We start from the raw sequence: 11,550 nt of genomic DNA on the forward strand, positions 1-11,550 counted from the left end.
AATTTTTAGTTGAGCCATGAGTACTATGACAGATGTTCCTGTCAATATTGCTGAAGGCTTTATTCCTTTAAACTCTGCCTAAGTATCATTTCATCTCTAAATTTTTTTCTTAAGGAGTCGCTCCACATTTATTCTTTACGGTCATTCACGAAAATTAGGAAATAGTCCTAAAATTATAAGTGTTGCGCTATTTTTAATTTAAATTTTATAAATACGGTACGTTTATACACTTCTAACATATTTCAGCCAGTATAATGTTAACAAAGTAATGTTTTATGTAAGTATAAATACCATCTTGTAGAGATCAGTTGGCAAGAACTAACCTTTAAATTCATTTCACATCAGAAGCTTACTCAAACCTGTTAAGGACGTTTAAAACGGCAGAAGGATTTCTATACTCAAATATCATAACAATTGCACGTTTGACCAAAAAAAAACATGGACGATCGACAGGTAAACTTTCATTTTCTCTATTACTTGAAATAATTTATCATTTCTTTATTTATATTTTTCTAAATTCATAATGTTTTAACTTTGTGAAATAGATATTGAACATAAATTTACTTTTAAACATGTATAAAAATTATATGAAATAATGTGCACACTAAAAATTTATTTAGTGATATAAAATTGAAGATGGAAGATTTATGTTAACGATCTTAAAATGTAATTATATTCGTCTGTGTTACTTCAGAATGAAATGCAACACGCAGGAACATCGAAAATTACCATAGGCGATCTTCCACAAATCGCTGCCAAACATACAAAGGAAATGCAAATTGGGGATAAGTACTGCATTTCCATAAACCAAAGGCAGATTTTTACAGAAAATGGTAAGTTTATAAATATAAATAAGGTGATAAACAAGAAGAAATGATTTTAATGTCTTGCAGATAACAAAACAGCGAATGTAAAAGAACAGACGTCACCCTGTCAATTTTGCAAAATAGACATACACGGTATATTTTTTGAATTAGTTTAACGTACAGGTAACCCCGTATAGCACGGCACTTCTATAGCACGGATTCACTCTAACACAGTTCGGGAATTGGGTAAAACCCTCGTACAACATGAAATGTAATAAAGGGTGCATTCTTTTATACCTATGCGCGAGCATTCTAATTGTTTTCAGGGCTACTTTGAATGTTCTTTCAACAAATAATCCATTTGCTGGTTATATTTTACAATTGGGACTTTTCTTTTGCTTCTAAAAGCTCATTTTAGAATTATAGATTCCTGCATCGCGATACTATCGATAGTGTGGGCGCCACCATCTTTCTTTCACCATCGTTCCTAATTGCCTACAAATGTTTGCACACTCCCATACCAGAGCGACCGCTATTAACGAACGCACCCAAAAACTGTTACCAGTTGATGATGCTCATGCTGAGATCATCATATAGGATGAAAAATCCCCTGGTAAAATATTTACTTAAATAATAAATAAGTATTTTACCTGTGAAAAAATGAATAATAAATCCGATTTAAATAAAAATTTAACAGCATGTTTTTTTTAATTTTTGGAACCTAACCCCTTTTTTCGCATTAGTTCTTTGTTTCGCATAACACGGAAATTTTTGGAACGTAACTCCCGTGTAATACGGGGGTTACCTGTACTTCTACAATACGAAACTATACTGGTGTGCAAAACTTAAGCAACAATGTAATTTTTAAGCAGACAGCCATGAAATTGTAGAAAATGGCTTGTTGTGATCAGAACAATAAACACTCAACTCAGTAGAATCATTCGTATTCAAAAAAAAAGAGATCACAGATGACGTGAGGACACACAGAACATATGCAGTAAGCGCACTTAGTGCAAGATTATAAAAGAGACACTTTGATTCCACACTGTATGCATTGTATTCATTTCTGAGCTAGTATGCCTTCTTCATCCTTTAAGTATAAAATACTGTCTCTGTATTCTGAATTTCATGTCTTACAGCCGATTTTTGCAGGGGTTAAGGCAAAAAATAATTGTTGCTTAAGTTTTGCACACCAGTGTATTAAAAGCTATATTCTTAAATACTTGTATTTTTTTAGAATTATTAGAGAAATGTAATGGAAAACTTAGGAACAAGTATCGAACATTCAGTGCTTACATGGATTCTTCACTTTGGTACAGCGAAAAGACTGTTCCTTTAACCGATTATTATGTAGATTTGCTGCTGCATAAAACAGATCATTCTGGAAATCGAATCGAACAGATGATTAACCTCGAGGTGGTGTTGAAGGAAATTACTGATGAACATACAAATATTCTTGTGTATGGAGATCCGGGTTATGGTAAATCTACGTTGTGCAAGAAGATTGCATACGATTGGGCCGGTTATAATCGTGCATTACAACATTTTGACTCTGTTGTCGTCGTGACATTAAGAGATCTTCAGGAAAAAAGCATCGTCCATGCAATTCTGGAAGCCGTTTGTGGAAATCATGAAGTGGGAATGAAGAGAAAAATATGGAATGCCAAAGTAAACTTCTTGATCATTTTAGACGGTTTCGACGAATTCCCTGATAAAAATTCAGTAATTCAATTTATAAATGATGATTCTTTCGAGATTTCACGAAATATGACGATTCTTGTAACCAGTCGTCCCCAATCTGCAGAGAAAATAAAGATGGAATTTCACATGAAAGTTAATCTGATTGGATTTCGACGTGAACAACAACGTAAATATGTAAGCTTAGTTTTCAAATCGTCTGAAGATAAAGCATGCAGTCTTCAGTCTGTATTAAAAAAAAATGGTTTCCTTTTTCATTTATCAAAATGCCCATTAATGTTATATTTGCTGTGTTGTTTGCATAAATTAGAAAGATTAGAATGTACCAAAAGAAAAACAGATGTGTTTATTCTAATATTTGAATTCCTTATCAAGAAATATATGAGAGCTAATAGTGGATGTAACCATTTGAAGAAGGGAAAGTATTTTTATGGTGAAGATCTTTTAGTTAGATTGGGAAAACTAGTTTATGAGAAAAACCAAATTATGGACACAGTAAATCACTATAAAAGGGAAGAAAGAATTACCTTCGATAATTTAAAAGAATGTTTTCCAGATGAGATAGAACTTCAATTTATTCTTGGATTGAAATTTTTTATTTCATTCTGTAACCAAGATAAAAATATATATTTTCACTTTATTCATGTGAATTTCGAGACATTTCTCATCGCTCTTTATTTACATAAAAATACCGAAGAATCACGTTTCGATATTTTTATGCAAATAAATAGCTATTCGGCTAATTACTATACTACGATGTTTTATATGGGTCTGTTTGGAGATGAGAAAATTCCAGAATTTTTTAAAAATTACTTTGTGAAAGTTAAACATCTGCAACGTTTCGAAAATGAAATATGCAACGAAATTACCAATGCAGATAACGTCATCATGATTAAGGGCCAAAATTACGTTATACAAACAGCCATAAATTATGCATATGAATTCAAGAAAATTTTAATAATTAAGCAGGAACAAGCACAATGTATCTTCAATAATATAATGTTTATTGAATCTTGGTTGGTATTTGACAACGTTTGGAAACTTATTGAAGTTGCCAAACGACACATATTTCGCTTCTTATTCTGACGTTTATGCCTATAGGCCTTATTTTTATGTTAAATCATGTTGTTTTCAAAAATCAAAATTAGAACTCCTCACTCAATTATCTGCTTGTACTTATAATTTGCATTATTATTATTAGTCATCCTGTGGACAGGAAAGATAATTGCCTGGGGCCCCCATCAATAGGCGACTTCAAAGCAATCTTTCATAAATAAATATTTCTCCAAAAGCTTTCCCGAAAAAATTTTTGTAGTCAACACTGTACATGAGCCTCTAATTCAAATTCACTCGTGCCCCACTGTTATTGATACATATTTATTGTTACTGTTACTCACAATTACTAGTTTTCTGCATATTAGTAAAATTAAAACAGAGGACTTTCTTCTCTTTCACATTTTGGCAGATTCCTTAAATTTATATTATGGTTAAATCAAAGACAAGCTTAGGAGCTAAATGCAGGACATACGTGGCAACTTGCATGAATGTATGACAAGTGCATTGAGTGAGTACAAGACAAGCTCAAAGGAAAGGAGTGTTGATAAAACCAGATCGGACCCCAAGCAAATTTGAATTAGGGGTCTGAATGTACAGTATCGACTCAAACCTTTTTCTTCTGGGAAATTTTTGAGAAAATCTCCCCGATTCTTTTCTAATGCAATCTCCAGTGAGTTAAGTCCTGAGCCACACTGGCAGCCTAAAGTTGCTTATATATCCCAAATTTAAATTTCAATATTTTTAGTACAGTAATGAGTTTATGAAAGATTGGTTTAGATCTCCCTGTCAGTGCGATCTCTAGGCAATTGCCTTTTTTGCCTATAGGCTAATGCAGCATTGATAAGTATCATTGTTGGATTGCTATAATCAGCAAACTAATCACTCGACCATTGCCAAAACAGTTTTATGAAGGCATAAAGAGAATGATTTCAAGCTTAGACTCAGAAGATGCCACAGTTGTTTTAGAGAAAGAGCTATTGAACATGAATTAGCTTTCATCAAAGCAAATTTTGAATTTCTTGAAAATGCTATAGTAACAAAAGATAAAAGGATGCCATTGTGCATTACTGTCAGTTTGATCAAAAGTGTTGAATTGACTTCAGAATTCAAGGAGCTGTAAGTAAAAAGATGCACGAAAATTCGAATTTGTTCTAAATAAAGAGGACAGAACAATATTAAGAAGCCAGCCAAAATCTTAAGAAATGAAAAGATTTGACACTCAACCCTTTCACATGTGGAAAGAGCTTGATTCCTTGTTGATCCCTTTATTGCAGGCAACATCAAATTTTTCGCAGTATGCAGATCAAATTTTTGAAACTAAAAACTTGAAACAATATTTCTCATTGCAAATAGAGGATATTTTGTAATCAAACTAATATAAGGAAAAAAATAAAAATATGTTTGAGCTTATCAATTTCTATGAGAGTATTTTCTTGTTTTTAGGGAATATTTCTAGCTCTAATAGAATATTATAATGTATATATATAACATATAACACAGAAAGTATAGGTATGGTAAAAAAATCACCCCCAAGATTTCTGCATTTTTAGAATTGAGACTTCGAAATGTTGAGAAATGCAAAAATTGAACTTCTCTGTATTTATATTATTGTGTGTATGGATAGACACAATTTTCTTCATCCACTTTCAAGCTTAACTCCTGAGTTTTTGATAAATATTTTGACAGAAGTGTGTGTTAGTGGCATTAATGCTACTAAATTTTCATGGTTAAAAGTCAAAGGGTGGGGAGATAGAAGTCGTGTCACATAGTAATGCAGGACTTTCACAAAGTTTGTTTTGTTATTTAAGACAATGTGCCAACGGATACATCTAAGTAAAACTTTATAAAGGAAATTGCCGCTATTTACGTGTTAATGTCAGTCAGTCAGTCAAAATAATCTTTATTGTCTGGCACCGCTGAGCACAGCCAGGCAGAAATACAGAAAAATACATAGTAGATACATGCTTTTAGACATAGAAAGGATACAATAATATAATGGCAGAGAAAAGGGAAAATAAAATAAATAAATAAAATAAATGAAAATAAGAATAAAAATTAAATACTATTAAAGATTAAAAAATAAAAGAGTAAAAATAAGAGTACACTATAACTAAAGCAACATGTTAATGTGTGAAAAAAACCAAGAAAAACCCATGTGACCAGCTTATTGTTAAGATGCAAACCTACAATCAACTATCAGTTCTTTATTCATTCAGCCACTGATGGGCTGAGCACATAAAGAAGCCAATGTTAAGTATCCTTTGTTCATGCTCACTATACACAAGCTGCACTACTCATTGGCAGTCGTCATCCCCCTGCCGTTCCTCTTCGTCGCCCTTGTGCTCGGGAACATCGAAATAAGGCTCGTCGAGCAGCAGATGTTCATCCACGGGCACACCAATTGTCAGGAGTTGGAGACCCTGGCAACCGGGGCCTGGGTAGATGGCCACGATGTCCTCAATGAACTGTTGAAATTTTGCCGATGTTATTGGCAACTGAGACAAGAATTGCGTCCTGTACACATAGGTGCAGGTGTAACTTTGTAGGCTCCTGTCCGTGCGGAGTGACTTGATGGACTTCTTAAGCCAGCGATGTATACACTTAATGTTTTGAGTGTGGGCCTCAGGATCATCCGTGACGACGAATCTGCAAAACAAAAGAAAAAACAAAAATGTTTTAAAAATTGAATATATCTAAAACAAAAGCATTTATATAGATAGAGAGTGACATGAATTTTTACGAACAAAACAATTTAAAAAGAATCTCTCTCTCATTAAACAAACAAACTTACTATTATGAGCTAAAACAAAAGAAACACAAAGCTAAAACAAAGTAAGCTATTCTAAAGTACTGTTTACCAGTTAAAAACAGCTTGCTTATGAGGTTTATTTCATCTTAAAAGGTAAAAAAAGAATTAAATTACTCACCACAGATTGTTTTGTAGGTAAAAAGTTGTCTCGACGAATTGCAGATATCCATTTCTGCATAAAACTTCATCTGAAAAGAAACTAAAAGCACTAACTATTGGTCCTATTGCATAGTTCCTTTTGCAAGCTAGTACACAACACTTTCGAGGCATATCGTTTATCCTGAAAAAGCCTTACCTAGAAAGTTTAAATATACTAAATTAAATAATGAATCCAATTCGAAGAACAAAAACTGAAAAACAGCGTGTTCGGCAAAACGAGCTTGGAAATGGTCATTAGAAAGGACCGCTAGTAGTGACGTCACACGAGGTTTTTAAAAGCGTTTGGAAGCTTTATTCCTAGGTGGTGCTGGGGAGACTCGGCCCGCCAGCCGCATGCGAGGGGAAGAGGGTGGTGGCAACAGCGTAGATAGGGGGAAGGCGCGTGCTGGGGGCTAAGAAAGGAGAGCGCGCGCTATTTTTCGACACTGCAATGTGGCAAAAGCAAAAAAAAATTTTGGCCACGTGATGCCGTCCCTTTTGGGTGCGGAGTACGTCATATAAGTCATATCCGGTCACGTGACCGGATATGACGTAATCGCATCTCCGAAGGCCTATATCTCGCGAAAGGTCGCCCGTACGGGCATGGTCAATTTCACTTTTATGCTTTTATGCTACATTTTGGGGGAAGCGAAAATCGCGTCATTACGTCCTATATTTTAGCCTATAATAATTCGGAATTTAAATTTTTAAAAAGTTTGACGTCATAACGAACATCATTCTCCACGTGACACCTAATAGTCACGTGTTGACGTACAAGAGTGACGCTCTGTCACTACACAATCAATCAATATATACTTAATTAATGTTTGTGTAGGAGATTAATCACTATTGTTTACTTAGATTGCAGGTGTGACGCTATTCACAACTCGCGTCGTTATTTTACCATAGTAATCATTGGAAGATCCAACATCAGCATTTTACGTATTTCATTTGTTAAAAATAATTGTCACAACGGGCACGCGTTATCCCAGGACTTCTATGTAAGCTGTCGACAGTCCTGTTTGTATATTAAAAAAAAAAAAAAACACAAAACTCAGTTTTCTTGTATAAAAAGTTTCAGGCTGATGCAACAATTTTCAGAAATTTTATTTATAATTTTCTTATAACTTTATAAGTAAGTGCAAAAAATACATAAACTGTAGTTTTTAACGCAAAGCAATTGATATCCTGTTACATTAAACGTCCATTTTCTGGTAAAAACTGGCTCTAATTCGATTTACATTCTACTGAATACCTGCCATCGCCTACCAAGTAACTAACACAGATTCAAGTTGAAAGTAAAAGGATAATCTATACTTAAATGTAATTTGGTGAAACATTGCTCACTTTTATGTTGTTACACAATAGATTTTCACATCAATTATATTATTAAAACGAATATAAATTTAAATTTTCTATCGAAGGAAAGGTCAATTCTATGGTGCAGACCATAGATATATCATTTTTAATTAAATAGTTTATTGTTTACTACACTACAGACAAATCTATTGCTTGGATGATTTCGTGTAATTATTTTCCAATTCATGCAGTTATAAATCGGAAAATAACTTGATATAAGGCCGCAAACTTTCAAATAGATCCTTCTTTAAAAGTAAACAATCGTCTTTGGTGTCATCGTCTGTAGAAAATTTTAATCCAACCGACTCGCAAAATAATTGATTTGAATCCTGAATCATTATTTCTGAAGGATTTTCGACACAATTGAAAGCTTTAAGGAAATATGCAGGGAATGTATTTAGTCGACTTCCCTGTTGAATCTGATCAATAACAAAAGGCACTTGAGCTATTCCACATAAATAAATTTTAAATTTGTACCACTTATATTTTATCAATATATCTCGAATTTTCTCCATCTTTTTCCACTTATTATTTATTGTTCTGGTATCAAATTCTTCTCCTATTTTCATAAATATGTTCACCAGACAGAAATGCGGAACTCTATGGTGAAGTTTATTTAGACTTTCAAACATACCTTCGTAAAAATTGGAAGTCTTGCAAATGTCAACAATGAAGTATATTTCTGAAAAATCTGAGGGAATCGTCCACACAGAATAGTTGATACGTGAATTACAAAAGTATTCGTATTTTTTAACCGTGTTTGAAAATCTTTTCTTGACTTCTTCATTGACGATTTCGTTGTATATCATTATCGAAAGGTCCAACGAAAACACAATTTTTTCTAAATGTTTGAAGCAACTCTCTGGAATTTTTTCGTATGCAAACAAACCGAAGTAAAATATAAGAAAATTGCGATCAGTTGAAAACTCTGTAACAGATGGTACGATAGAATCGCTAGTGACAAAGACGAAAGGCACTTCAGGGTTCTTATACAAATATAGGGCGACGAGAAATTCTTTGATGGTCTCGTGTACAAAATTAAAGTATGGATTATCGTCAATGTCAAAGCAGTAAGTAAGAAAATCCAAATCACAATTAATAATGTTATTCTCATTTAATTCGTCGAATGTAAGTTTTTCTTTATTATCGAAGGGATAGAATCGCACTTTTTTAATGAAATTTTTCTCGTAAATTAACTTTCCTAATTTAACTAAAATTCCTTCGAATGGAAAATGCTTTCCTATCGGCACTTGGAAATTTTTCTCAAGTTTTCTCTTTGCTCTGTTTGTAATTAATTGCATTATATAAATATACAAATCTGTCTTTCTTTGTATATTTTCTAATCGATTACTTTTGTGCATACAACAAAGCATATGCAAGAATAACGGATATTTAGACAAAGATAAATAAAATTCATTTTCTAATAATATAAGGAATCTTTGTGTTTTATCAACATCTTGTTTGAATACCAACTTCGCGTATTCTTCCTTCTGTTCGGGTGAAAATCCTTTAAGATGAAATCGAAAATCCACGGATTCTCTTATTTGTTCTGCACAACGAGGACGACTAGTCACAATAATGGTCAATTTTGGAAAAATACCAAACGAATCATTTCTTAAAAAATCTTTGGTTCTATCACAATAGTTTAAATCTCTATCGTATTCATCTAAAATAATTAATACATTTAAATTTGCTTTTTGTATTGTATTTTTTATTTCTGGTTGTGAAATTCCACGAAATACTTCTAGAACTGCATCATCCAGTCTATTCCTATAAAGTTCGCTTAATGTTAAGACTGCAACAAAGTCAAAACGACTTAAGTAATTGTTTGAGGGATCATCGACGGCCCAATCGTACGCAATCTTCTTGCACAATGTAGTTTTGCCATAACCAGGTTCCCCGCATATAAGAATTCTCGTATGTCCATCATTCACTTCTTTAAAGATATCCTTGATATCAAGAATGTCACCAATTGGACTACCAAAATTATCTGTTTCTTGCAGTTTTAAATTAACGTAATAATCCTTTAGAGGAAAGTCTCTTCTCTTATTCTCCCATAATAAAGACCTCATATAACTGTTTTCTGTTTGGTAAAATTTCTTTAGTCGCTCTTTATTTTTTTGAAATCTTTCTGCACAATGTAGTTTTGCCAGAACCAGGATTCCCACATACAAAAATTCTCGTATGTCCATCATCGACTTCTTTAAATATATCCTTGATATCGAGAATTTCACCGATTGGACTACCAAAATTATCTGTTTTTTGCAGTTTTAAATTAACGTAATAATCGTTTAGAGGAAAATCTCTTCTCTTATTCTCCCATAAGAATGATCTCATATAACTGTATTCTGTTTTGTAAAATTTCTTCAGTCGGTCTTTATTNTATACAATAAAACCTAGAAATTTCGAATTTAAAGGAATCAAAAAATTTCCTGCTTAAGTTATGGAGAAAATATAAATAGTCTTGGAGTTACATGTAAAATTCAGGCTGTAATAATGATTTGGATAAGTGATTCATTACATAAATTATAAACAGGAAAATTTACGTGATTAGAAATAAATCTTTGTAATATAAATCGCATTGTCAGTTCATAAATGCATAATGGCTGCCGGGAAGGAAGCCATTATGAACTTTACATTAAACCGAAATATGAATAATTTATAAAAGCTAGATTTAGTTTTATGCTAAATTAGAAATTATAATAATCATGGTTTACTTATGCAGCTGTATTGATCCTATATTAAACAATAAACCAAAAATATTGTCACAGCTTAACACCTGTTGAGCTTTACTTCACAAGGAACTGCAGATCACAGGTATTACTGTATTTATTATCTATATTGTAGAATGAATCATACCTAATTCATTCCTATCAACCAATATTTGATTGAGTCCATCATATCCGGTTTTAGTAGATCCATAAACTTGTGACATGGTGAGATTTATTTGAACTAAAACTACAATACATCACAGTTAATGTAACTTTCATTGTTCAATATCTCAAACAATTGTTGAAGAATACGATACAGAAGCTTACCACTTTCAGCAGCAGTCTAAAGAATATGTTCTTTGCAGATTTCTCAGAAAGTTGTAGACTGTAAGACCAACTACAGCGGGTTGTTCAGTTGCCTGAGTGAAATGAATCTAAAATAAATGAATAAATACAATTCAAAAAGTTCTTATAACATTTGATTTGTTTTCATTCTCTACTGGACAGCCAGAAAACAGTATAAATTTTATAAAGAAGACTCGATAAATTGCAAAAAAAGTAATAAAATAATGCAAGTTTACAGTTGATTATATACTGCACTAGCTGTTACCCGCGACTTCGCCCGCGAGGATTTTGCAAGCAAACCCCATTTATATTCAGTATTTCAACAATCGCAGTAATCTATATATCTATATCTATATCTATAAAAATAAACATGTATGTCCTTGTATTTCACTTTTCCGCCAAAACTACACATCGCACGTGAATGGTGTTTGTATGTGGTGGTAGCCTCAAGTCTCCATTCGTGCATAGGGGTGGTTGCGTCTCGATAGCTATAAGGGTGCGGGAGATATGAGGCTGAAAGTGGTTGAAAATGGCTTTCTATTTCGAATGTTTTGTTCGAATTTGTTCGAATTTAATTCGAACATAAAATTCGAATATTGGTTCGATTATAGAACGATTGTAAACGTTC

At 32.9% G+C, this 11,550-nt stretch overlaps 1 protein-coding gene and 1 long non-coding RNA gene across 2 annotated transcripts in view; one reads left to right on the plus strand and one right to left on the minus strand.

Moving 5' to 3' along the window:
- Positions 1–348: 348 nt before the first annotated feature.
- LOC111613556 lies at positions 349–4,680 on the plus strand. The gene is made up of 5 exons (XM_023354906.1): positions 349–453; positions 695–833; positions 894–959; positions 2,044–2,999; positions 4,495–4,680. The coding sequence occupies exons 1-5, from the start codon at positions 439–441 to the stop codon at positions 4,678–4,680; spliced, it is 1,362 nt and encodes a 453-aa protein (XP_023210674.1). The 5' UTR covers positions 349–438.
- Positions 4,681–10,701: 6,021 nt separating this feature from the next.
- Positions 10,702–11,550, minus strand: part of LOC111613552 — a 1,994-nt gene continuing 1,145 nt past the window's right edge. The window contains exons 2-3 of the long non-coding RNA XR_002754785.1: positions 10,905–11,011; positions 10,702–10,824 (exon numbers count right to left, since the gene is read on the minus strand). This is a non-coding gene — a long non-coding RNA (uncharacterized LOC111613552). The remainder of the gene's footprint in view (positions 10,825–10,904; positions 11,012–11,550) is intronic.

The sequence above is a fragment of the Centruroides sculpturatus genome, unplaced genomic scaffold (assembly GCF_000671375.1).
Source record: "Centruroides sculpturatus isolate CEXI.00-Female unplaced genomic scaffold, Cexi_2.0 scaffold1761, whole genome shotgun sequence".
NCBI lineage: Eukaryota > Metazoa > Arthropoda > Arachnida > Scorpiones > Buthidae > Centruroides > Centruroides sculpturatus.